Source organism: Dermacentor albipictus, chromosome 3 (genome assembly GCF_038994185.2).
Source record: "Dermacentor albipictus isolate Rhodes 1998 colony chromosome 3, USDA_Dalb.pri_finalv2, whole genome shotgun sequence".
In the NCBI taxonomy this organism is placed as follows: domain Eukaryota; kingdom Metazoa; phylum Arthropoda; class Arachnida; order Ixodida; family Ixodidae; genus Dermacentor; species Dermacentor albipictus.
The window spans coordinates 15,009,476-15,037,420 of NC_091823.1; the positions used below are offsets into that span (position 1 = coordinate 15,009,476).

At 46.7% G+C, this 27,945-nt stretch overlaps 1 protein-coding gene across 2 annotated transcripts in view; it reads left to right on the forward strand.

Annotated features, from left to right (window-relative positions):
• Nucleotides 1–27,945, forward strand: part of LOC135917489 (GS homeobox 2-like) — a 68,082-nt gene that overhangs the window by 35,566 nt on the left and 4,571 nt on the right. For both annotated transcript variants that reach the window (XM_070535146.1, XM_065451056.2), the window contains exons 3-4: nucleotides 19,213–19,312; nucleotides 22,396–22,886. In XM_070535146.1, the coding sequence (XP_070391247.1) occupies nucleotides 22,511–22,886 (376 nt within the window). In that variant the 5' untranslated portion in view covers nucleotides 19,213–19,312; nucleotides 22,396–22,510. The remainder of the gene's footprint in view (nucleotides 1–19,212; nucleotides 19,313–22,395; nucleotides 22,887–27,945) is intronic.

The following is a 27,945-nucleotide window of genomic DNA, read 5'->3' on the forward strand; positions in this document are numbered from 1 at the left end:
AAAAAGAAGGACCCGCTGCACACGGGATTACTTTTATCGTGGCGGCGTTTTCGTGCGGAACATTACATCTGTTCTGCACATTTTCCCGCATCCAAAACATAACACAAAAACGAGCGTAATTGAACTCATTATTAGTTTTAGCACACTTATCTGTGTCGCCATCTGGCCCTTTGAAGGATAGTCACGTGTAGAAAAGCTACTAAAGCTTACCACTTTTTTTCCGAGTGAAAGTCCCGGTATATTGCTTGTCGTGATAGCATTAATTACGCCACCAAACGAAGCTGTACGCTCACGTCGATGAATAAAGACCAGAATCAGTTTCGCACAAGGCTAATGAGGGTACTGCCCTATCTTCGCAACATGTATACACTATCGTGCGCTGTTTACCAGTACGCACAAGGATATGTATAAGTTGTGCTATACACTTGAAATCTCGAAACAGCCTAACTATTCCTTTCAACAGCGTGAAAGCAACGTTGAAAGAGCCAGCTGTGAACAAATGAAGTCTGTCGACGAACAGTTATCGAGGCCGAGAAACTCAGTCACCAGCGCTGCGGCAAAATAGCTGGCACGACGTGCCTTCGCTGCGGGAGCAACGGGCTGCATTTCTGGCCCGACAGCGCACCCCCCCCCCCCCCCCTTCTCTCCTCACTCAGTGCATCTTGCTGCCGGAACTTTCCTTCCGAATGCATCGTTATCGGTCACGGCACTTCCGCGCTCGCCGGCCCGGCGAGTCATTCTTTTCGATGGCTGCGTGGAACGGGCTGTCTTTCCCGATTTGCTCGACTCGACGCCATTGTTCTTGTAGTGCGCTTCTCCTCTGTGCTCAGTCTGCTCCACTTCTGGCGTTCGGCGGCTACGCCTATAACACCGCTTACATAGCAACAAGGCCTCAGGCGATTCTCTAGGCGATTCCCGCTATACGTAACCCACATACACGGACGGGAGCCGCATTGGCGTGTCTGTGCGTCTGTAAGGACGCTGGTTCAGGCCGTGCTGGATCCACGGGTGATTATGACGGACCCTTTGAAGTGTAGCCACTCGAGTTCTTTACGCGCCGCTTCTCTGAACGAGTTAGGTGCATTTGTTGAGACGGAAAGGGGGAGAGAGAAAAGTGCTTTGGTGTACTTATTATAATCTCAATGCGTTCACCTTTGTGTGCCAGGTTGTAGATACTGCTGGCTTGGTGTCGTTAAGTAAGTTTAGCAGTGGGCAGAGGGACAAGATTATTTTTGAAGATTCGGCAGTCATCTGGGCGTAGGCAAAGAGGGAAGGCGAAATGAAGAGGTTCAAAGGGCGCAAATAAAAAAAGAAAGAAAGAAAGAAAGAAACGATACCAAACTGGGTGGTGCTTTAGATGGCGGGAAAATGCAATTTACTCAACATTGTCTGAGGATTGATATCGTGTTAATTACTCTGTAGAGTGTAGGTTAGGATTTTATCTCTCCCCTCAATCTTCAAGCGAGGGGAGAGAGAAAAAGAAGGAAATTTAGGGAAGTTAACCATACGCACGTCCCGCGTTTGCCGCCCTGCTGCGCTGGGGGAATTCTATAAAAGGACTAAAAAGAGAGAAAGATGGAAAGATAAATACCACTATCTGTGCGCGCACGTGAAGTTGCAAACTGGGTCTACAAATTGTCCCGCCTACCAGCTTTAGTTCCGTTGTCATTTCGGTGGCGCTGGCCACAAACAAGTTCGCACTGTCCCTATGGCATCACCAACGGCGACAGAAGTTGCTGCCCTCCGCGCTGATGTAAAATGCCACTGCAAGAGCGGCCTCGCAAACGTATCATATTTTGCGACTCTAAGGCAGCACTCAGAGTTTTCAATTTGCTCTACATAGCAGGATTATTGAGTGGGGTTATACGAGGTATGAAGGAACCCCCACAAAGCAATTGGTTTGTGTCCTTCAGGCGAAAAGCTGTTGCAAACAGCTTGAAAGTGCCTACAGGCCCTTCACGACAGCACGACAGTCCACGTACGGAAAGAAAAGTGGAGGCCCTTGGACCATGGCCATGGGCGTCGCTGGCGCAGAAAGCAACGAGACCGTTACTACAATACCTTAAGCCAACAGGTTACTGCGGCTGTTTCATATGATGGAAGCTCCATCTCTCATGAGAAGCTCCTATGTGAATGAAAGCTCCGGCTGTTTCATGTTTAGGCATGCCTGATGTTGCTACTACCGCTAGGGTAGCTCGTTGGCTACAACGGTGTGCATGCATATACTTGGGCAGGCTGGTGCCTGGTAAGTGACATTTCAAGCGTAAAGCTGTTTCTCAAAATGTGAAAGGTACACTAAAGGAAAATATAAGTTTAGCTGTTTTAGTAAATTGCCCTGCTACAATACCGAAAAAGGCGCTCTTACTCGGAAAACTGAATTAGTAAGCCAGAAAAAACGCAAGAACGAAGGGTGCGGGTGGCACCTTGAACGTAACCGCGCCAGCTTGCTGTGGCGTCATAAAATTTTACGGCATCTGCTCAGGCTTAGTTGATATCTTATTGGTCGAAAGGGGCTAAATTGCCTTCTAAAGCTGCCCGAAGACTGAACTTACCAAGCTTCTAGAACATTTATCATGCCATAATGGCCCCAATACAAGAAAATAGTTTGAAATTCATAGCGTCACACTCCAGTGCATGCACTCAGAAACCCCAGTGCACGCGCATGCACCGTGAATTAGGAGCAAAACTACATAAAAATGCAGATTTAACTATTATTTTGTCCTTTGATAATCAACCTCCTACTCGAAAGTAACAGTAATAGAGTACCGAAAAATACTTTATGGGCGTAAACTTATTCGGCGTATCTTTGTAGTACCCCTTTAAGAGAAGGGTGAGGAAAGAGGTGTGAGGGTAGTGTTTACGGCTCCCACTAAGGTAAGGATCCTTTTGGCAGCAAGTTATAAGAGAGAGAGAGAGAGAGAGAGAGAGAGACGTTAATTGATCGAAACAGTGTCCCGAGCGAGGCCCGGTATCATCCTGAGAAGGGAAGGCTCCTTAGTCCAGGAACCCTCTGGCTTCGACTGCCTTCTTAGTCCTGGCGACGAGTTGTCGTTGGTCTTCCAGGTCTCCGAGGGCGAGCTTGGCCTTCCACGTTTCGAATAGGTGGTGTATGTTGGCTTGTGCTCGTTTCATATCCGTTTCTGGTTGCATTTCGCTGCGTTCATGTCACGGACATTCCAGGAGCAAGTGTGCCAGGGTGTCGGGTACGTTGCAGAGTGGGCAGAGGTAGGTAGCCGTGGAGCGTCGGATAGAGGCGGTGTGTTATCACCCCGTGAGTGTATACGTGTTACTTTGTAGGCGTCTGAGGATCATGCTTCCTTCTCTGCCGACTTATGGGTGCGGTAGAGCGTGGACCCGGCGCTCGAGCCTGTACAGTTGTAATATCGCCGAATAGTTGGTGGGTACGGTCTCCGCTTCCTCTACCGCGGTTCGGGGGGCGCGTGGGGCGAAGCGAGCACGGCTGACGTGTTCGAGGGCAGCAGCGTGAGCCGCTTCGTCCCCCTCCAGTCTCCGGGTACCCACATGTCCCTCGAGTCCGGGTATCCACACCTATCTCGTGTCCGGATACCCACGTTACGAAGGCGTACGGGAGCAGAGTGCTTTCATCGTTTTAGCATCTTGAGTGCATCGGCCGAGATGCCGCCCCTCGAGAAGTTTCTACAGGCGGCCTGAGAATCGGTGGATACAACCGCTGCGTCTGTGCATGCGGTGATGGCGAGAGCAACCGCCGCTTCTTCAGTTGTGTCCGAGTTGCGTGCCTTGATGGTTGCCGATGCTAACTCGCAGCCGCGAGTCTACGACGCTGAGAGCGTGCGCGTTTCGATGCGGATACTTGGCCGCGTCGCTGTAGTGGTCGGCCGGGTCTTGCTTGATTCTTCGTTTGATGGCGTCGGCTCTAGCCTGCCTTCTACTCCTGTGGTATATGGGATGCATGATGCGCGGGACACGTGCGATACAAAAGGACTCTCGAGCGTCCGAAGGGATTTGCTCTTTCTTGTCCGCGTCTGACGTACGTCTCGCTGCGGTGTCGGAGTACTGATCTCCCGGTGGGTGTGAGCTTGAGTCTTTCCAATTGGCTGTTCTTATGCCCTTCGGGGAGCTCTTGCCACGTGTTGTGAACACCCATCTTAAGGACACGTATAGTGGAGGCCATGGGGCGGGGGGGGGGGGAAGTCTTAGGGTGGCTTTTATTGCCTTCCTTAACATGATGTTGAGCTTTTCTATTTATGAGTTTTTTGAAACCAGGTACGGAAGGCCGTATGTCATATGGCTGGTGAGCAGTGTTTCTGTCATTCTTAGCGTGTCTTGCTACTTGAGTAAGACACAACTGTTGTCCCTCAACAGGACAACAATCCCGAAAGTCGACACTATACTTTACTTGGACTCCACATCCACAAGTACGGATAGGGAGCGGCCAGCCTACCGAGACTACAACGAACCCTTTCGCAACTCAAATATCCCGTCAAAAGGATCTCAAGACAAAGTTATAATGAAAAAGAAAATGCTGATCAAGACTTTGGAAAAACGCATGAACTATGGATACCTGAAATGTTGGGATCATTTCGTGTTTAATACTATAGACCTATACCTTTGAGCTGGAGTGCAGGCTACGTGAAGACAAGCGAGCTAGCCCTCATTTCACGCAGGGCGCTGGTACAAATTCGCTATAGTCTGCCCGGAACTTAGGCACCAGTTGTGGGAACAAGTTCGCCCAGTAACGAGTTAGATTCATGACTCAGAGTTGTGACACTGACTGGTTTTTCACTGTCGCTACAACGTGACAGTGTACTTACGTTTCTCATAATTTGTTATCGTGACTGAGCAACCCTCACCTTTGGGCCTTTTATTTATTTATTCATTTATTTATTTATTTTGCTGCCAGGGTTACCTATAGAAAGCTAACATCGGGCATGAAATAGATGGAGCTGAGTTATTCGAAAACCAGGCGCATAACGCCTGGCATGCAACTATATTATGTCGAAAAACAAGAATAGTTAAGAACGATAGCTGCAGCGAATAAAGCAAAGCCTAGTGGGTAATAATAACTACACAAAAGAAAAAAAAAGCTCATTTTTACTGGAAGAAAACCAAACACGGTAACCTTCATCTGTTTTCCATGCTTTTGCTGATACACCAAATAATAAGTGCGCATTGCTAAGCATTTCTCTTTAAATGGCTTTGTTGATTTGAAGAGAATTTTTCTAGCAATGTACGTTCGGACAAAATGCCATTTGTAGAATGAAGTTGATTTTCACATCTCTTCCTCTCTTTGTAAATTACGCTTCAACCACCTTAAAGAGAGGCATGCCTATTGACAAGGAACTACAGGGAAGGAATAGTATTAAAGGACGCTGCACGAAGGGCGCCTAACAGTATTCAATGCGACTGGTGTTCTGCCTTGACTTAGCGGGAAAGCAGTGGGGGAGGGTGTACGCTCTCGTGAACGGCGAGACAGGAATGCTTGTCGTTGTGTACCCCCTGCAACACCTCCGCTCACTGTCAACAGCGCCTGTGTCCCGACATTGCTTAGGCCCTCGACTCGGCCATTGTTCGGCAATGGCAGCCTGACCGCTGAAACGACACCGGTCAAGCTGAAACTGACGGACGGTTTGCTTTTGGTAAACGGAGGGGCGGTGCTAAGCTGAAACGTTTCTCGACGCCGTGTGGCTCGGTATTGTGCTTGGGCCAGATCAATTTTGTTGGTTTAACGTATGCAAATATGCCAATAAACAGATACCATATTTGAGAGCTGGGTCGCTTGTAGTGGTATAAACGTATCTATTCAAATAGTGACATCAGAGCTTGCTTTGAATTGAATATTGGCCTCCGCGCCTGTCCCTAAAAATGGCAGTTGCACGTTAGACCGTCAGCCAGGCAAACATCTCCAGCTTTTGTTAAAGAGAACCTCTCATCTCTCAGAGCCTGTTTCCGGCTCCATCGATAGTTTTACAATAACTACGACGGATTCGAAAGATCAGCCAGGCAAACAGTCAAAGCAGAATCAGCATTAATTTCAGTAATCTCTGATTTCGCGACAGCCTAGTCACACTAAGCCGCATACATATATTGAAGATTGGTATAAATTGGATAGCCCCACTGCTTGCTTAGAAAATTTTCCGTCTATCTCCAGTTTGGAAGCAGGTGCAAGCGTGAAATTATTTATTTCAATATCAACAGCGCACATGTTTTCTTGCATGCTTACAGTATAATGCTGCGGCTTCCATGGCTATGGCTTCCAGTTTCTCGTGTACGCACTGAAAATACAGAAAGAAAGTAAAGCCTGTGAACCCCTGAAACTTCAGCGGTATTAACACTAAATAAAACAAAGGTTAAAAAGGAAACATTAATGGGAAACGTATTAGTGGATTGCTGCTGCACCTTGGCATGTGTATGAAAGATCGCAAATGCAAAAATAGTAGCTGACTATACCGTATTGAAGGTTCTGCACAATATGTTTACATTTGACTTGAAATAGCAAGACATAAACGTATAAAGCACTTCTGCGCTTAGTAAAACTGGCATCCCGTCAGAAGCTGCAACAAAGCCACCTTAGCTCGCAGACCTCTTCTGTCATACTTGTAACGATGATGTGTAGCTGAACACTGTATGAAATGTGCGAATTGTCGCTCTGCGTTTCGCGGGCCTCCGTAAATCCATGGTGATACCAAAATAGCGTTTCAGGTAAATTTGTCTCCCTCACTCTCCCCCCCCCTCTCACACACTCTCTCTCTCACACACACACGAACACACACGCGCGCACACGTATATGCACACGTATGTGCACACACAAAAACGCACACACACGCACGCGAACGTACACGTACCTAGACGCAGACGCGAAAGCACATACGTTTGCGACTAGCTTAGCACTGTATACGTACCGACTAGAAGCGTGGCCCTCGGCAACGGTTTGGGCAGACGAAACACCATTGTTACAGCGCCGCCAGCTCCCACCCCCGCCCATTTACCCTTTACCGAGTCAGATCTCGAACCCGTTCGCATTTGTCACGCGGGCCGCCGCTCTTAGCCGCGAACCCGCGCGATGAACGGCCGGCCCTTCTGCTGCGCGCCCGTAACACCGAGTGTGCGGCGCTAACAGCACCCTCCCCCATCTTGAAAGCATTCTTCGCCGCCGAGCTCCCGCGGTGCGTCGCGCTTTCTCGAGTGGGTGACAAATTGCGTTCGTTCGGCCCGCCTTTTCTCGCTGCAATGTTTGTCCACAGGCTCAGTGCGACCCTATATGCGTGTGGGTTGTGTACTCTTCGTGAGGGTGGTTATTTTTGGGTGCGGTGTGTGCCGGGACACCGCGGACGGAGCTATTCCTCTACGGCTGCGGGATTGCGGGACTTGAATTGAGAAGCGCGGCTGGAGATCCCCCCGCGTCGGCTCCTGCGTGCGACATGCAGCACACAGATGGAGACGTGTAGGCAATCAGAGTGAAAGTGGCTCCGCCGAAGCGCCGCAGGCTCGGATTGAGGGATTCGTGGCTGCAGGTATACGCTCGGATAAAGGGATCCGCCGAGACGCGCCGGCGTGTCTCTCGGCCTTCACGTGGAGGGTGCGAAACCACTGTGGCTTTCCTTTGCTAGATAAGCCGTCGATATATCACTCGCGGCAAGAGATGGTGCAAGTGGTGGAGAGAGAGGGCGAAAAGGAAAGCAGTTGACGGAAACATTGGGGACCGCGTTCTGAGCATTGTGCGTGTCTCGCATGTATACTACGAAGAACCTCGATTTATTTTTTGAGGACGTTATAGTTGGGGCTAGTATGTTTGTCAGAAAGAGAGAGAAAGAGCCGCTTTATCGAACACTGAAGCGTTTTTCCTGGCGGGAAGCCTAGATATATAGCGTCTCCAGATGGGCATGATGAAAAACGAATGACCATGCAGAGTGCGCGACATAGATACAGATACAAGGAGTGTTTCGGATCGTTTTACGTTAATATAGCATTAAAATGTCTTCACTTCCTGCCGTCATGTGTCATTTCCCTCCATTTTCGACACAACCTTCAGCAGCCACATTTTGCCAGTGCTGATATGGCAATTAAGGATGATTTAAGTTCATTAGCACACAAGAAAAATGAATGTTTAAACTCTGCGGGTGAAGGAAATTCTGGCTAACACAATGTACACAGGTGTCCTCGGCTGTGATCGCGAAGCCAGGAATTCCTGGAAGAAATTGGTAATTGCAGAAGAGAACGAGGGCACACCTATACGGGAAGCTGCGACTCCAATTGAGACACTATAGACGCTGGCGTTTGAAGAAGAGAAAAGAGGACATATACCACTTACAAATCTCATTAACAAGTACTCTTGTGTATTTACCTTCTGATGACTTTATGTTGACAGACTTGAACATCATTTTTGCAAAGAACTAGAGTACTGTAAAAAAATAAAGTGCAGCATCGTTTAAGACACTTTGACAGCCTGACAAGAGGCTGAAATTGCGGCGCAAGTAAAGCATTGAATGTAGGCGTTGAGCGAGATCTACTGAGAGAGTCGCCGTCCACCATATTGGCTTTGTTGTAGCCTGTCAGTATGAATGCAGGGTTATCATTGCAAATTTTTTATGTATGACATCGTCGTGCAAATTCTCATTTTTCAAAGAGGCGAGTTCGTGGCACGTAAAGATGGCCGCTTGTTTGGCGTATTCGAGTGCAGCAGGCAACGGCATAAGAAGGGCCCCGGAGATATCCGGGCACGCTCACTGGATCTGAAAGCAGCTCACAATTGAAGCGTGTTTCAGTGATGGCAATATACAATGACAGTCGAAGTCATGTCCAGAAAGCTAAATTTGCTTACGAGACGCTAGACGAAGACAAATTTCACCATCAATTCACAGATTCGCAGTTTTTCTTGCTTTTCTTCTCCGTCTTTCATTGTGCCTGTATCGTTTTCTTTTTTTAACTCTTACAGACAAAGCTTCACAGATCTATGCCACTCTTGTCTTATACTCTCTTACAAGGGTCGAAATCGATAGTTGGTATGCTGTTTGCCTTCCTTACGCCTCGATTCATTTCTGAATGCATTCACATAGGCGGGAAAGTTATTGTGACATAACGGCGAATACAATGAGACGGGCTTGGATTTAGTACAGCGCTGATATTCCTGAGCACGAGACGTCATTTCATATGCGTAAAATCCCCGCAGGCGCTTTCTTGTTTTCTTCTAAATTATTTTAATCATGTTATTGTTCTTTCCTTTTCTTCTGGGAGCGCAGATACTTTCATGAACAATGCCGACAGGCAGAGAGAGCCGGCCGAGCACGACGGAGGAATTATCGAATATTCTCTCGCATGCGTGGCGCGCACAATAAATGGGAAGATGGTTCTGTTGTCTGCGACTTAAATTTGCGATCTGTCGTGTGGGCTTTCATTCCTAAGCATACACGTATGTTGGCTTTAGGTCATGGCACGAAACGCGGTTGTGAATTGCGGATCCTTTTGTCTCTTGCCGCGCCCGAAATGTGAGCCCACGCTTGTTGTAGTTTCTCTTTGCCTGTCATAATCATGCCTCTTTAGTTAGGCAAGTTGAATTTCGAACTAACTACTGCGGTTCATCGCAGCTGAATGACTTACGTGTTGTTTCACCGTGGTTTCTACGAATACATTAGACGATAAATCAATCAATTAAGCAATTGATTAACTGATTAATTCATTAACTAATTACTTGATTAAATAATTAATTACTTTCGTAATACTTAATTTTTTTTTTATACCGGCGCACCAGAAAACTAGGAAGCAGAAGACTAGTGGCAAAGAAGCCGATTGTTGATATGATGACGACGAAGAAGAACATGATGATGATGTTAATAAATATTATATTATATCATATTATATTATATTATAATATATTATATTATATTATAGATGTATAGATACATATATATGAGAACGAGAAAGAAAACGTGAAAGGCCACTTTGTAGATAACCCAAAGTCTGAAGATTCATTGTAGGATGAAGTTTGACAGTATGTAGAATAGGTCAGTTGGTTAGTTAGTTAAATAGATAGATAGATAGATAGATAGATAGATAGATAGATAGATAGATAGATAGATAGATAGATAGATAGATAGATAGATAGATAGATAGATAGATAGATAGATAGATAGATAGATAGATAGATAGATAGATAGATAGATAGATAGATAGATAGATAGATAGATAGATAGATAGATAGATAGATAGATAGATAGATAGATAGATAGATAGATAGATAGATAGATAGATAGATAGATAGATAGATAGATAGATAGATAGATAGATAGATAGATAGATCTGGATCTAGTAACTTCGTCCAGTTGGCTACGCTGCACTGAGAGAAGGCAGAAGTGGAGGAAGGGATTAAAAGAAAGTCACTGCGATAAGCAATTACCTCGGCTGGCCCACGCTTGCGTCACGTTGAATTCTTGTATTTCCTTTTTAAGCAATATTTACTACAATCACGCACAAATAAGAACGCCTACCTTAAACTGCCGTCGTGCATCTCACATCGGCTTGAGCACATGCTTAAGGTAAAAAAAAAAATGACGTCTAGTACACTTACGTTCCCGAATTCTTTTTACCCGCACCATCATCGATTGGAATCGAATTCCCCCTGACGTCATTGAAGGTGCCGGCAGCGATGAATTTTCCATAGCCCTGTGGAATCATGTTTAAGTCGTAGTTACCTCTCGTTTGTGCAATTGTATGTGCATTTCATTTGTATTTTTAATTTGTCTCTGTAAATTCGTTATGTTGATTGTTGTGTAGTTATTGCTTTGAACTAACTAAATAACTAACTAACTAACCAGCTAACTAACTAACTAACTAACTAACTAACTAACTAACTAACTAACTAACTAACTAACTAACTAACTAACTAACTAACTAACTAACTAACTAACTAACTAACTAACTAACTAACTAACTAACTAACTAACTAACTAACTAACTAACTAACTAACTAACTAGCTAGCTAGCTAGTTAGCTAGTTAGCTAGCTAATTGAATTGAATGAATTTATTTATTTATTTATTTATTTAGTTAGTTAGCTAGTTAGCTAGCTAGCTAGCTAACTACCTAACTAACTAACTAACTAACTAACTAACTAACTAACTAACTAACTAACTAACTAACTAACTAACTAACTAACTAACTAACTAACTAACTAAATAAATAACTAAATAAATAAATAAATAAATAAATAAATAAATAAATTCAAGAGTTAATGTGCACTGGAATCGCTGACATCTTGGAAGTGCTCTGTCACATATGGTCGCGCAGTTCGTTTACATTTAGGAATCGAAACAGCGCTTTGGTGGCCTTGTGTAGCTGGGTCGTGTGAGACCATGGTTCCAACATCTCGTTCACTGAGATACATATTCCGGTTTAACCAGCTAGAGGTTCACATAAAGACTATACAGCCAGTCACTGAGGTCCGTCGACTTCGGGAACTGCAGAAAGGCTAGTGTCGCTTTTGAAATGAGACGCACATACATGGCAGCTGTCCGGGAAACTGTTCCTGGGGAAAGCCGCCCCAGATACGCAGCGTGTTACAGGACTGAAGCAGGTGCCACGAGAAAGAGAGCAACGCTCATCCTTTCACGCAGAATGCTTCGCCGAGGCCCGCACACCGCGTTCGTATTGATCCCAGGTAATGCACCGCGACGAGTTTCAATATTGCAAAGGAAGAACTGACGCGCACATTGATTCGACGTATAGTACATGCTTCTTGCGAATCGGCCGAGGACTTTTGAAGCCAGGGTGCGCGCCCGTTTCTGCCGCCGGCCCCCCCTCCCCCCCCCCCCGCCCCTCCGCGACTTCTGCTGCGTGCGCGCAGGCGAGGCCGGATGAGGGAGGCGAGGCTCATACCGCATCTTCGCGCGTTTTACTCGCGATCAAAGCTTGAGAAGCCAGATACTAAAGCGGTGAAAGGACGAAGAGTTGGAAAAGCTGGTATAACTGCTTTTTTTCTCACAAAATCTCGAAACAACAAGACACAAAGACAAAGAAGGCCACGGGACAAGTGCCGTGCCCTTTGGTGCTTGTCCCGCAGCCTTCCTTGTCTTTGTGCTTTGTCACTTTGCACTGTTACAAAACAAAGTTGAAGTTGAAGAGGGAAAAAGTCCTACTGGGACATAATTACCAGCTCTTCTTTACAAAAATTTGGGATGGTCAGGGGGAAGGGGGGTAGTGAAGTGAGATTTATTTGCCACACTACAAGAAAAAATTGCATCTTTTGGATTAGCTTGATCGTCATCCATCTTGTGTGTCATTCCCTTGTTTAACGATGCGCGCCCGGTATACTTTCAGGTCACGAATGGCATGCGCGTATTAGCCTTACATAGCGTTCTAGACGGAAAACTTTTCATTCCCGCTTGCAATACTGCTTTCCGTAATCATTCTTGGTGATCGTGGAAATTGCCACAATTAAGGTGGAAGTTCACCTTCACAGTGATTTCAACTACAACGTGCTTCACGTGCCATTTGATTCCCTCGTCTCTCTTCAGCACAGCAAATGCTCTCTTCGTTCGCGTCTTCGTTTCCACACAGTGTCCATCCTCTCCCCATTAGTGCGTACTGTACATAGCGCAATAACAACGAACGTACACCAACTAGCCCAATTAGTAGCTGTATTAACTTCTGGTGTTTTTTACATATATACCCAATCACGTTATCATTACTTATACGCACGCCGTATTGGGGGACCACGGATAATTTTCGACCACCTGGAGTTCTTTACGGTGTACCTAATTTAAGCATACGAGCGTTTTTGCATTTCGCCTTCAGTGAAATGCAGCCGCCGTGGCCTCATTTCCGTTTTTTGTGGCCTCCCTACTCTTCTCCCACCAAACCACCGATCGCTTTTTACTAATCTCTACTGCGGACATGTTTACCTTACACCTACTATTCCTGAACCCAAGGGCCCCAAGGAGACCAGCTGAGCCAAAACAGACAGCTGGATACCTTCACATTCTCATAAAACATGTTCTGTCGCTTCCCCAGCTTTACTGTAGCGAGCACATGATTCTTCTTTCTTGGTGTACCTCGCTATATATGTCTAAGGTATCCTGATTTCGTTTCGAAAAGCAAACTGCTTCCATTTGAGTTATCACAAATTGTTTCTTTCCTGATTTCATTTTTACCTCTTAAGTAGTTACTCACAGCAGATTTTTTTTTTTTTCCATTGCCGCCACTCAGGAGACTGTGCCAGCCTCTCTGACTTTGCATTTGACGTTTTTTGTTGCCATGTTGCTTACTATACCGGTCGCGTACTTGCTGGTAAGCTTCCTAGTTCTTTTTCTCCATCCACTGTGAGTCAACATTTTGCTTGTGCTACATTCTCGCAATCCATTACTTTCTTTCATTTTCCTTAGTCGTTTCTTGAAATCAATTTTACTCTGACCTTGCTCAAGAAAGTTAATGGCAGCGCCTCTCCCCAACAGAGGCTGTAACTGAGCTTCGTTGACACTCCATGTCGTTCCTTTAGAAGCGTAGAGTCTTCTTCCGGCTGAGGGTGGCGATGCGCTTAACTTGGTGTAGTTTAGGAACGCTCGTGCGGAAATATTGGGGTTAGTATGTTTCTGTTCTGGGGAACGTTCACGCGCGTGTAAAATGGTGAAAGGGGCAACTTCAATTTTGTTACTGTGTATATCGGAATAGCCAGTTTTGATATATTCTACCTTCTCGATTCTCAACAATTATTAAACAATAAGAACCACGGAAAGTCCGATGAGGTTCAAAGAAAAAAAAAACTGTGAAGACATGGCGCAGCCCATTCGACGAGTAATATACAGAAAGGCAGTTCGAATAAAAAAGGTCCTCGGTCTATTCCGCATGGTAGGTACGGGGCGTAGTTGATGATAATCACAGTCATCATTAAGCATAGTACTCTTCCAGTTCACTCTGGGTTCGATTTGTCAACCGGACTGCGCCCACCGAGCGTGACAAAGTCAAAAGCGCTGCGTGTAGTTTTTATTCCGTTCTCGTTGGTATACTTTTCCTTCCACGATTACGTTACAAAATGTTGCTGTTTTTGTCGCTGGCTGTACACCTAATTCGTTTCTTTCTGTTCTTTTTTGCAAAAGGTATGCTCGTAATACTGCTGCCCTTTTCCAAATATTTTTTATGTGATACCATTATACGCACATGCTGGCATAATGCGTGTTTTCATTTTGCATAGGATTGCTTTAGATGTGCGTGTCGAATGTATAGGGATGGTAGGCTAATCGCGCGAAACTACGTTACTCTGGTGTTTGCGGACTGTACGGCATGAATAAAGAGGGAGAGAGAAAGAAAGGCACTGTCTGCGAGAGGACAGCGGGAACGGGCGCGTGCATTTCAACGTAGCGGTACGCGCGCACGTCACTCCCTATCGCGTTCTAGTCGACTGATCACTGTATCGCTTTCGTCAAACGAAGCTCGCGGCGCGATGGAGCACGGAGAAAAGGGGGGGGGGGGGGGAGGCGAGCGACGAAAACGGAGAGAGACGGGGGAGCTCGTGTTCTCGACAGTCAGGTAGTCCCAGCAAGCGATACATGTTTAGCTGCTTTGCCCCCCATGAACTTCGTGTGTGCACAACGTCGCATGTATATGCATGCGCCGATAATATACATACGCGGCGTCGTTCGCCCGAGAACACTGACGGCGCGCCGAACACGGCTTCCGCCCTGCGGCCGCCGCTTCCTCGGAGCGCTGGGAGTCCGGGGTTGGCTGTCACTCAAAAGAGACGGCTGCGAGACGCCGCGCGCTGAAAGGCAGCAAGGTATGGCAGCAGCGATGGGATAGCGGCTGAAAAGAGGCGCGGAAGTCTGCGGGGACCCGAAGGAAGGGCAAAAGTGGGGTGGAGGTTGTCGTGGCGCCCGATGCGCCTTTTGGTGTTCTCGCTCGTTCACTCACTCCCAGCCCACGGACAACGATAGCAGGGCCCGCGTGGCGTGGCGATGGCGGTGGCCGACGACAGGGAATCGGTTTCAAAGGTGCGGTGGGAGTTGTCCATTAGCATAAACACACGGTCCGCTGGGCTGGACGCGGTGCTTGCTGCGCTGCGCCTGCCTGCGGCTGCCGTGTCGGCAGACAAGCGGCGGGTCTCTTTCCCGCGAGTCGGCGAGGCGATCGATGCTGCCGATCACCATCCAGGTTGTTGTCACGCCTCAACAGGCATCATCGTCTATACCTCCTTGCTCTCGCAGTCTATCGTGTACTTCACCCGAGCTCACCCTTGTCTCTGACATGGCGTCCCTAGCCGCTGGTATACTCGGAGCCCTGGCTCGCGCCCTCGCTTCCGCTCGGCCTCTTCCAAGAATGAAACCCGTGTTATTCCTCGCGGCTCCCTCATACTCTTGCGTGCTCGCTTCCTGTGACGTGTTCTTCTCTTTGGTAGCAGCATTCGCTCTTTACCATAAGGGAAACAGAGACGTGCTAGCACACTGCGAACGATGGATCACGATACCCGTGCATAAAGGATCCTGCTCCATCGCCACTTGCGTCTTACTGGCGTGGGTGGTTCCGTATGTTCCACTCTCGACTGTGATGCCTTTCGCATGCCGAGGTCGTGTCTGTGCGCGAGGTGCTCCACGGCTTTTGACTGTAAGGTCGTGCGCGTGTCGTTATGTGTCTTGGGGCCGCAGTCCGTGGATAGCGAACTTAGGTTGAGGATATTGTCATGTATGTCAAGGGACCAGACGATAGCGTCCCGGTCAGAAAGGTGGTTCATCGTCGTACGTTGGCGTCAGTGGCTTTTGTTCTGTCAGAAGACGGTGTCAAATGCCGCGGGTATCCTGCTATATAGTAGACTATAACCTTGCTCCGTAATGCGATCCGCGTTCACGAAACGCTTTGCGAGACAAGGCCACTTGTCAGCGTGCCATGGCGAAATAATATGCGGTTGTTTGAAGTTTACGAATACCCGCTTTCGCAAAGCAGCTTGTGGCGTATGATATCAACGAGGGTGTTCCCGTGATGTGATCTGATGTTACATGTCGTTGATGCTGTAGCTTCGCGTCTGCAGCTGCTTCTTGATTGATTATGTGGTTTGACGTCCCAAAGGTTGTCCCAAAGCGACCACCGTGGTGGAGAGCGTCTGGTTAATTTTGACCACTTGGCGTTTTTTAACTGGTACTTAGGGCGCAGTGCACTCACGTTATCATCCATTAACAGACACTTTATTGTATATGCAGAATCCAGCAAAGCAATAGTTGTCAATCAATCAATCAATCAATCAATCAATCAATCAATCAATCAATCAATCAATCAATCAATCAATCAATCAATTGTTTTGTATTCCTGCAATCTGAATGTGACTGTCATGGCTGCAAATTTATAATCTGCGACCTATTTGCTAATCAGCATTGCGTGCCAAAGCCCCTGCATGAGCCAGCACGGCGAGTCGCAACTAGTTCTTGTATAAAAACCTGCGTTAAATTTTACATAATGCCTAAAACACGGACAGCGCGTTTTTATCTCCTTGCAACCTACAGAAAGCATTAAAACATGGTGGAAAAGGATGAAAAGTGTCCTCCGAAACCCCCGCGAATCTTCAATTAGTGGTGACAACATGAGTTGCTGATAACGAACATGCACGTAAAACTCGGAGAAAAATCCGTAATTAAAAGCAATAAACTTCCTCGTTGCGTACGAGGCGTTTATTTCCCACCTATCTCATTCTACGCTACAACTAGAAGCGCGAAAGAGTTAACAGCGCAAGAAAGACAGATTCACTCCCATTTTCGGTAATTATCAGCTTTGTTCTCGGAAGCTCTGTGCGTTCAGGGGACTTCTTCAGCTTCTTTAGAATTGACAGCATGCAATTAAGCGTCAGCATGGTTAAGACAAAACAAGGTTTCCTAGCTTTCGTGCAATGACATATCTATAGCAATGTGATAAACGCGGAACGCTAGGGTTTGCTGCAACCGCGCCACCGCCCATAAGAACGAAAGACCAACTGTCACTGGTGCACGTAGTGCACCTGGGAGGGCTCAGCGTGACTGGGGGTCCTGTCATCTCTTATTCGAGTTTCTCTGTGGCCGATGCTGGACTGACACATCTGCATATATGTCCTTGTCAGATGCACTCAAGCGGGATGCCGACCGCCTCAGCTTGTCAGTGTCGTGTGAATGCGGGTGTGGCCACACTGTTAATTAGCCTTTTTGTTGTTGCGGTCTTTGCTTTTTAAGTAAACGACAATAAGGCTAAGCATCCCTCCATGGCAACATCATTTCCATTGCTTGACATTTCGAGGGAGGGAGAGTGAACACAGAATTTAGACATCCTGCACTGGGGAAGAATTCATGATCGCCAGTCAGCCTCTGGAATCTGTGCATGAGTACGTTTACGTAGGTCAATTACTCACAGGGGACCCTGATCATGAGAAAGGCACTTTATAGAAAAATAAAAATGGGTTGGAGATCATACAGCATGGTATTACCAAACCCTGACAGGAAGTTTGCCGTGGCCTTGCTGTAAATATTTTTTTTTCTTTCTGACATTGAAAAGAAAGGTGTACAACGATTGCTTCGAATTTAGGGGTTTTACATGCCAAAACAACGATTTGATTATGAGGCAGGCGCGCCATATAGTCGGGGTCTCCGGATTAATTTTGACCACTAGGGGATCTTTACCGTGCCCCCAATGCACGAGACACGGGCGTTTTTGCATGTCGCCCCCATCAGAATTAGGCCACCGCGGCCGGAATTTGATCCCGCGACCTCGTGCTTAGCAGCGCAACACCATAGCCGTTAAGTTACCGCGGCGGGTACAACCATTGCGTTCTACCGCTGCGAATTCATATGGGACAGAAACTTGGAGGTAAACAAAGAAGCACGAGAACAAGTTAAGAACCGTGCAATGAGCGATTGAAGGAGAAATGTTAGGCGTAACTTTAAGAGACAGGAAAAGAGCGGTGTAGATCAGAGAGCAAATGGTGATAGCCGGTACTCTAGGTGACATTAGGAGAGAAAATTGGAGCTGGCCGTGTGATGTGTAGGGCAGATAACTGGTGGACCGTAAGAGTTACTGAATGGGTGCCAAGGGAAGGGAAGTGCAGTCGAGGACGGCAGAAAATCAGGTGGGGTGATGAAATTAGGAAATCTGCAGGCGCAAGTTGGAATAAACTAACGCAAGACAGAGGTAATTGAAGATTACGGAGATATTACTGATTACTTCGTCCTCCATTGGACATAAAAATAAGCTGCTGATGGTTATGAACTGAGGAAAGAGGGATGGGGTGGTGCTGGTGGTGACGGTGGTAGAAACATATAAGAGAGCAGACGTAGCTCTCTTATCTTAGAGGAGGGACAAAACCACAGCCGGCCACGATCACCACACTCTATACCACATCAAAGGATCACGTGCGTCACAGTGAACACCAATTACGGTTAAAACAATTTTTGTAGATTTGTTGTCCTTAAGAATTACAACGCATTAAGAGGAAATGTAACGTAAACAGTAATGTCACAGGCTACAACGAAAGTATTTAGTGAGCATTATGAACCTCGATCGAGGGTTAAAAATGGGCTCAGATGACGGATGCAATGCTCGTGCTTCATTTTTCCGCGCGTCAGTTGAAGCTTGAGAGATAGGCAGTTATTTGCAGCTGCAAACACCGATCGAGCGTCTCCATGATAAAGATATTCACTTATGTGAAACTGCATCTTTCTCCATCAAGCTTTTCGTCATCTTGAGTAAAATGACGACAAGTTTTCATTTTTACTTTACTTAAGCACCTGTTAATGGTGAGTATAGTTACGTGTCAATTTTCATTCCCACAAACACGCGATGCCTGAAGCCAGATTTCTTACAACATTTCCACCGGGCCCCCTGTCGCTCTTTCTCCTTTATCCACCTAGTTTCATAATGAGTTGTAGGCCTCGCTTTAGTGTGTACCAAGAGGAAGAGCGAATTAACGTTTCGCTATGTTGTAATGACACGCATATTGTGCTCTCGTGAGTCTGCAGACGGAAACGAGCGGACGTGTTCGTTAATATCGCCTCAACGATCGAAACTTCACGATGCTAAATGACTTCAATTTGCTTTAGCTTGAGCTGCAGGGCATTCGTAATTTCCACTCTCATTCGCGAAGGGAACGCCGCCCGAACAATCATACTCTGCTCCTGTAAAAGCTTCATTACTGTAACTGCTCCTGAAAGATAAACGCGGACTCGATCGGCCCCAAGCCTGAGCTAAAAACGATGCACGTCGGCAGAATTCCACGTGTACTCTGGTTTATAACTTTCAGCGACCCTCGGTGCCTGTCGGTGTTTGCATCTCCCGCCGTCTCCGTCGAGGGGAAACGAATGAAGATACCATCTAACCGGCCATCCGCTGCGGCTGTGCAGGTGAGATACAGTCAGTAAACACCACCGGTGGGCAACAGAGCGTGAAGAAAAGCGGCGTGTGCGCGGAGTGGGCATATGCCTGCGGTCAGCCGATGTTCTCGCATTCGCGGTAGCGTGCGGATCAACATGAGTCAGAAGCACATCATTCGCGCCAAGGAAATGCAATGGAGAGGAAACGTGACACATGAAAACTGGACATTCGGCAGGGAAGTGCTTAGATATACCATGAGCTATCAGCGCAGAAATTCACACGAGGACAAGAACGACTATACAACTTAGACAGCGCTGTCTTCCGAGTGTTTTTTTTTTTAATTTGGAGACACCCCGTACGCAGATAAATGTATACGTTCTCTTAACTGGACACCAGCCAAAAAGAAACTGAACCATGCACTAAACAACTTAAAGACCTAATGCATGTCGCAGCACACGACAAATACCGAAAATCGTAAGACCCACGCATCTCGAGACCGTGACAGAAATGTGAACGCTTTATCTGTCAACTATATCGACGCTGTGCTTACACAATTATCGCCCATTAAAGCAATCTCTGCTGCTTCTATTGCTGCGCTGACGGGAACCATGGATGCGCAATTCCTTCGTAATGCAAGTAAAATAGCGCAGTAAGGACGAGGGACAAGTCGAGACAGGACAAGCGCTAACTTTGGACATGCCCAAACCCAAACCATACCTAAAGCCTGCCAAAACCATGTCCAACGATATTCCTCTCGCAATTATAAATCGCCCAGATCAGCATTTTATTAACTTAGATTTACAGATTTGTGAATAATAAATTTTCAGTCTTGCTCAGTATAGCAGTTAGTGCTCCAATGACAAAACTTAGATAATTACCTTTTAGGACGAGCACACCTCCCGCAAAGCTGTGTATGTTGGCGTGTACTTTTACGACTGACCGGTCTGCAGGCTGCGCATTATGGCTGCTTATTCTGCTCGGCCGTTTATACTTTAAGCAATTCCCCTACGTACGTATATGTGAAACTGCGCGATCTTCTTTTTTTTTTGCTTATACATTTGTTAGTTTATTTATTTTACTCGAAAATCCACGTTTATTTTTTTTTCTATTCTTGCTCAACTGAGGCAGTGTACGATAATATTTTAATACCCTATACTCACCAACATTTTGTTCCAGCAATAACACTATAGTAATAAAAGCTCAAAGATGTCGGGAACGTAGTTCAACATGGCTCCTGCATCTTTTACGACTCTCCTTTCATTTCACGAAGAATGTAGTAGGTTTGGACGTGGTGCACAGGGTGAAACGGACATTGTCGTGACAGAAAAAGATAGTTGAAACGCAAAGACAGCCAGGCTGCAGTTGATATGCCAGCTTGTGTGAACGCATGAGATGTCATGTTGGGCAACAGGAAAATTGGTTCTATGCAAGTACGTGAATTGCTCAGACCTAAGGAGACTGTTCCCGAACAAAGGCGCAGCTTGTTTGTAGAGCGGGCGGAATGCTGCGTAACGATCTGCTAAACTGTCCGGTAATGATGTTCGCGTAGAATTAGACTTAGTGGTGGGTCATTCGAAAAGCCGGCACAATGTGCACGTTCCTTTTCAAATGGACTGGAAATCATTGACAGTCAGCCTTTCCCCACGCAATCGCTCATCAACCGTTTCAATTGGACGCATAGTCACTCAAGCGAGTGAAACCGGTTCGTTGATAAACCGGCCGATCAAGCAGGGTAAATACTCGGAGGTCCCCTAAAACGGTTTCCCTACTGCGTTCGGCTCTTATCTAACGCTCGACCCCCATAGGCCCTTCAAAAGTCATCGGACACGGGGGGGCCAATATATAGCTCGTGTGCTACCGTCGACGAACGTCCAATCAGCGGACGAAACGGCACCGCGTGGGAGGCGCATGACGGCATTGTACCTACCCTCCTCTTTATCCTTGCCTCCAATAATTGTCGGTCATTATTATCCCAATCTGTTTGGGAGAGGGTATGATTGAAGTAGGCAAGGAGGAGAACAACTCACGCTACGGTGCCGCAGAGCGCCAGCGAGCCCCCTACTTAGGGGACTCTTCTTTTCTAACCACCTCCTCGCCCGTATTGTCGGCAGTCTTTGTGTTGCGTCGCGTGTCCCGATTCTCTGCTGGGTCTTTTCGGCCCCCCTTTGGCGCTGCTTTCACCGCAGTTAAGGGGGCCACAGTGGGATACAGCACGCCCCATGCGAACCCCCTTCCCTCCTGCTGCTTCCCCCACACCCCTCCTAAACACGCACCGACCCTCGGCGGCCGCTCCTTTATGGCTACCTCCCCTCTCTTTCCTTTTCCACCTCAGCGTCCCGATTGGACCGTGGGGAGATATCTGACGGAATAGGTTTGCGTTAGCGCCCGCCGTGAGCGAGAGATCGCATGTCTGTGCGTACTTTGTTTTGTACCGAAAGCGGTCTCGCAACAGGTATCTTGGGATTGACTCGATTCGAAAGGGGGGATAGTCGGGGGGGGGGGGACGTAGAGAGGAGGGGGCGACCGGGGACACAGCTCCGGACTCGACTCGGGGTCGCGCGTCGGCAACAGAAACGGGAGACTCGTCGCCGTGCCACCGACTGCACACCCGGTTTGCAACGCGCGGGTCGCCCTGCTGTGCGTACGCGTGCCGGTCGGTTCCGGACGTCCCACATGGGTTTGCGCGGTGGCCGAGCCACTTCCCCAGCACGTGTCGCGATCTAAGTAGGCCGCCGTTGTGGCCAAGCAATCGACAGTGCGGTGGCGTGTACGGCCAGCAGACTCGGATTATTTTTTTAGGCTGATTTCTTCTCGATTGTGAGGCCGGCCGAGCCTTGACCTGCGACTTCCAAGTGCCTGAGAACTGTGTAAACGACGACGGCTTCTGCTTTGGAAGAAATCGCTACGTGTGGGACTGCTGGTTAAGGTGCTGGCCTGTGTCCTCCGCTCTTGTCGAAAAGGGATAACCATGATACCGAGCCCATCCCGTCCAGGTATCATCGCAGAAGCGCAGTGAATGAACACTACAGATACAAAAAAGGACCGTGTTGCCTTCGGCTTCGCTCCAAATGCCTTCGTCAAAATCGTTCTACATGGACTCTTTGCTGACCAGGTCTTCGAAGCCGTCCAGGGACCGGTCCAAGTCTCGAAGTACAGCCGCCGTGTCGAGCTGGCTGACACCCCTGCTCCCGCCATCGCCCGTCCTGGCACACCACCACCAACAGCATATGTTCTGTCGGAGGCCAGCATCACACGCGGCTTCATCACCTCCGCTGCTGCCACCTCACGCACCGTCGTGGTTTCCCTGTTGTACACTGTGTGTGCGCGGTACCCAGGCCAGCGCGCTTCCGGGAGCTGCCGCGTTGCTCGTGTCCGGTTCGCCCTTGCAGCGAGAGGCCCTGGAGTTCCAGGCGAGCGTCTTCCAGCAGCAGCAGCAGCAGCTTCGTCACCACGACCTCGAACACTACGCTGCGGCCGCTGCCGCAGCCGCGACGGTTGCCGGAACCACCGCGGACGACGGACGCAAGTCTGCACGCCCGGACTGCGGCGGATCGCTCTCTCCAGTGCTTGGAGTCCCCGGCGGACAAGTCAAAACTGAAAAAGGTGATGCCATTTTTAACCGCTTGTTTGGTGGGCTCGGCCCGGTTTTCGCTTTGGTTTTATACTATGCTATGTGTTTCCGTGAAGAACCGAATTTTGTGCGCAAATATTTTCAAAATATTGATACCAAAACGTTTGGTAGTACAATGTTTTGATTGCATGATATGTATATATGCAATATACTCGTACAATCCAGGTATTATATTCAACCAAGTGATTAAAAGAGAGCTTGTTTTCAAGAAAGAACTTTCCGTTCAACACACGTTAGATAAGTAGGTGAATGAATGAAACTGAGGTGAATGGAAAGTGCCTGAAGAAACGCACGAGGGCTCGAACTGAACTTGGAGGCTCTATAAAACAGACGACGAGCTTGGTTAGTTTGCGGTAAGCAAAGCAAAAGCTGCGGCCTGCACGAACATGGCTCGTTTCTAGAGAAAAGCCAATAAGCTGTAAGGCAACTGCAGCTCATCTTGGAAGTTGACGGAATAAAGACTGCGGAACGACCACATGGCGGGGCCTTCACAAGGGGCGGGAACTTGGTGGCGTGAAGCGCACTTAGGGACTGATGATAGTTAATGAACCTGACGCAAACTTAAAATGTAGGTGATCTATAACTTGGTGCGCACGGTGCAATGCTAATTCTGCATGGATTTACTTCATTCTCAAACTGTATAACACATGCAGATATGCTGATCCTATAGCGATAATCATGTCATTGAAGTCTTGGTGAAAAGCAACAATATGGCAATTTATTTATTTATTTATTTATTTATTTATTTATTTATTTATTTATTTATTTATTTATTTATTTATTTATTTATTTATTTATTTATTTATTTATTTATTAAGTTTGTGGAGGCAACTGGGAACATCTATGGTGTCCCAAGTTAGCCATATAAGTGGTCAGAAACATACAAACTGCTAAGCGGGGAGAAAAGGCGAAGAAAGCGGTTGCCTTAAAAGCCTTCGTTTACACACCGCGACGTAAAACCGTGGGGCACGCTAACGTATATTGTAGAACAGTGTGACTTGGCGCTATTTGCAAAAGGTGACTTCGAAATGTTTTAAAATAAGAAGAAGAAAAAAAAAGAACAATTGGCAAGATTTAGTGTGGAATTTTCGCTTCCAGAATATACAAACGGTGCTTAAAGTGAGACTAAACAGGAGTAATACGTCGACCGTTATTAATAAATTACGCTTCTGCATTAGGAAAATGGCCACTCTTGCCATGAGAAAATGCCGGGTGAGCCAGAAAGGACACAAATGTCGTATATGGACAGATGCTGACGCCGGCTCGAGCTATACCCGCACCGTGTAAAACGCCGTAATGTCATAAATTTCGATGGCGTCTTCTGCGGTGTATAGTTAACTATTTATTTGCAAAAAAGGACTCTATTACCGCCATATACTTTCCGTGAGAACAAACTTAGCAAGTATCAACATTTACCCTTGGTTTTATTTCCTTCGTTTACAATCGCTGTGTTGATTAGGGAAGTTACCTCAAAGAACACAGGGGACGAAGAAAGAGACAACACGAAGCGGTACTGACAACTGTTGATCTAATGAAGCGAACGTCGAGCTTATATAGATCAGACGCACATGTGCACTCGAAAAGCAACGAGAAAACCAACAAAAACACAGAGTAACCTTCAATGGGGGTGCGGTACAAATGCTAAGATAAACGCCGATAAGTTGCGGTAACTTCCCTAATCATGATTCACCGTCTGGCCTACACCCACACTCTTCTAAACCAATGTGTTCCCGTGATATGTTTGAAAATGTAGTATTGAGAGAATAGCTTACTAGTTTAGGATGATTTAGTGCTGCTTTTTAGTACTGTCTTTGTGATATTGGTGCAGTTTCCACTCGTACTGTAGGTACATGGGTCACGAACGAGGCGACTACGGGGGCACGAGGAGCTTGATTTTTTGTTACTCGCGAGGCACAGAAAAGCATAAGAAAGCGTAGGAGAAGTTAATTGCTATGCTTAACTGAGATGTTGTAACAATAAGGAAAAAATGTAATTGAAGTGGACAGAAAGACAGCTTGCCGCACGTGGGAGCCGAACCCGCTCTATAATACATACCCCAATCTGAGTCTGCTCAGCAAAATCTATCCGTCAACATTCGACAATAAATGCCCGCTATGCGGTGAGCACGCAACGCTTTACCACGTTACATGGGCCTGCCAAAAGCCAAAGGTAGCGCCATTACACAAAACACCAACACCGGAGCAGTGGGAGGCTGCGCTATCCTGCTCGAAGCCTGAAGAACAGCTCAAGCTGATCGACAGAGCTAGCAAGATGGCAAAGGCCACTGGGGCCCTGGACTGAGAGCTCCACCTTCGCCGGTATACCTTCTTTGTGGCAATAAAGTTTTTCATTCATTCAGCATTGCTCATTCTACCGATATGGCTAGCGCGGCGGCCATTCTCCCCTTGCGCTTCCATTGTGTATTGCGCATGCGTAAAATATTTGCTTTGTGAAGGTCAGCCAGCGCTCCCTCACGGTCTTGGCGGTTGATATGCGGAACGTCCTTATAACCGCTTGCGTCACGCAGACGTCAACTATGTATATGTATACAGTGGACCACAAGAGTTTACGGACCACGGGATTCGAGAAAAAGCTGAATATCTGCGCATCCTCACTACGCAGCCTGGTATTTGGATTTCGAGGCTCTACTAGAATATGCGAACAACACTGTAATGTAAGGTTTTACTGGCTACTGCTACACAGGCTGCTCAACCTTTCCTGAGATGCCGTGGTCTGCAAAGTTTTGTGGTTGACTGTACGTTATTGCGCAATGCATGCACGTGTGCAAGCGCGTGACGCCGATCACAGCGAAGAGAAGCAAGCGAGGAGTGAACTATGACCAGACGTTATTGCGAGTTTGGTCTCCGCATTTATTGCACTCGGCGCGCATCTGAGCCCATATACGGCTGCAAAAGTGGAACGAAGCGTCGGCGTCGTAAGACCGATTGGAGTGGACTCTCTTTACGAGACGGCAATATCGTGCGGTGAATTTCGATCGTCAGCGTGCGGCGCTGATAGCCTCGCGGAAATAAAACTCAAAAGCGTCGGCTGGAAGTTCTTATAGGATCTTCGTGCCTCACTCCTCAGTCTCTTGCTCTCTCTCTCTATCTCTCACACTTTTTTTTTCATTTCTGCTGAAGTTGTTAGCGAGCAGTCCATACGACCGAACTGTTCAGAAACTTCGCTTCGTTATTTTTTCTTTGCTTTGAGCCCCTGCAGAACTATGACGTTCGGCGTACTAAGTTTGCCTGCTTGAGTCAGACTACATAGCAAGTGCAAATCGCGCGAGTTGAATTTCTCGACGCTGATTTATTCGCAGCGCGTAGAAAAAGGGAATCGGTACCAACGTTAGTATCTATAACTCTAGCTACGAATGAAACTGCGCTCTATCGCTCTACTATATCTCTCTCTCCCTTCATCTTTATATCCTCTTCCCCCAGTGCAGGATAGCAAACCGGATGCTCGCCTGGTTAACCTTCCTGCCTTTCTTCTCTTCTATTTCTATCTCTCACTCTCTCTTGTGTTGCATCCCCGAGACTTGTCTCTCTGACTCCAGTTGCTTTCCTCAACGTATTAACACTTCCGACCATTTCCTAAAGTCTTTGATTAGAAGCTACATTTCATTTTACATTTTCTGTTTAAAAGACATGAAAGTTCGTCAATGAGCTTGCAATTTTCTTCACTCTGCATCATCCACATATACGTGCTAAATGACCACCGTTTTTGTATTTTTGTAACAATCGCCGTTCGCGAGGTTGGGTAGAGTCTGCCAAAGTTGACTAAAGTCTTGCCAACGCTCCTTATCAGCTTCTCATCTTTATCATCAGCTTTCAACATATACGATGCAATTTTGAATTCAAGTACACCATGTCGATAAATGTACGTGGATAAATAATCACCATAAAGGCAGAATGTTCTTTTATTTTTCGTTAATGTTGCCGCTTGTTATTCCTTAAATACAATAATCAGAAACACGAGCGAAGCGACTTCCGCTCTGCGTGTCATAATGTCACACTATATATATAATGTCATATATATATATATATATATATATATATATATATATATATATATATATATATATATATATATATATATATATATATATATATATACATATATATATAGTTCGCCGTATCACTGCGATTTGCTGATGCCTCCTGACCACATTAAACTGACTGGACTCGAGACCGTTCTTTGAGTCAAAATACTTGGACCATGGCCACATCTGCCACTGGCACAAAAAGCGATTCGTGCACTATACTACAGTACTTGAAGTGCACCGGTTTGAGAGACAGCTTATAGTGCCCCTGTGGATCCTCTCACGTACATGCACTCAGGGCTCACTCTCTCGCTTTTTTTCTCGTTCTATTCCCCCTTTCTTTTACCCCCCAGTGTAGGGTAGCAAACCATACGCTTGTCTGTTTGACCTCCTTTCTTCTCCTCTTCTTGCTTTCTCTCTCTCTCTCTCTCTTTCTTTCTCTCGGATGACTGACAACAAAGAACACAAACTTGCGTGAAATCACATTTTCTTGCACTGTGTAATCTTTGCGTCGAATTAGGACAAATTTTTCGTCAGAACCACCGACATTTGAAGAGGCAATGTCAATTTACTTGATCGCGGTAACAAAGAAGCATCGTTTTCTGACAGTGTACGCGCACAAGACAAGGTAGTTCCTTTTTTTTTTTTTTGCGGGAAACAACTGGTAATAGAGAGCTTATGCAAGCAAAGTGGTAACCGTGCAGAATGTATCACGAGAGTTTGATGGAAAATGAAAGGACGATGATTTACAGTCACAAAACTGAGTAGGTTCTTTGCAATTTAAGTAAGAATATATATTGAAATTGGTAAGAAACTTGCGAGAAACACTATCTCGCGCCACATTTCGGTGGAACCGCGATACTGTAGAGCTGCACGCTGACCATGAAACGCAGATTACTGTAAGTAAGTCGGCTGTTATTAAGCGTGCCATATGTATTGTTCAAGATCGCAGCCTTCATATTACATGGGTGTTTGCGCTTTAGCCTGTG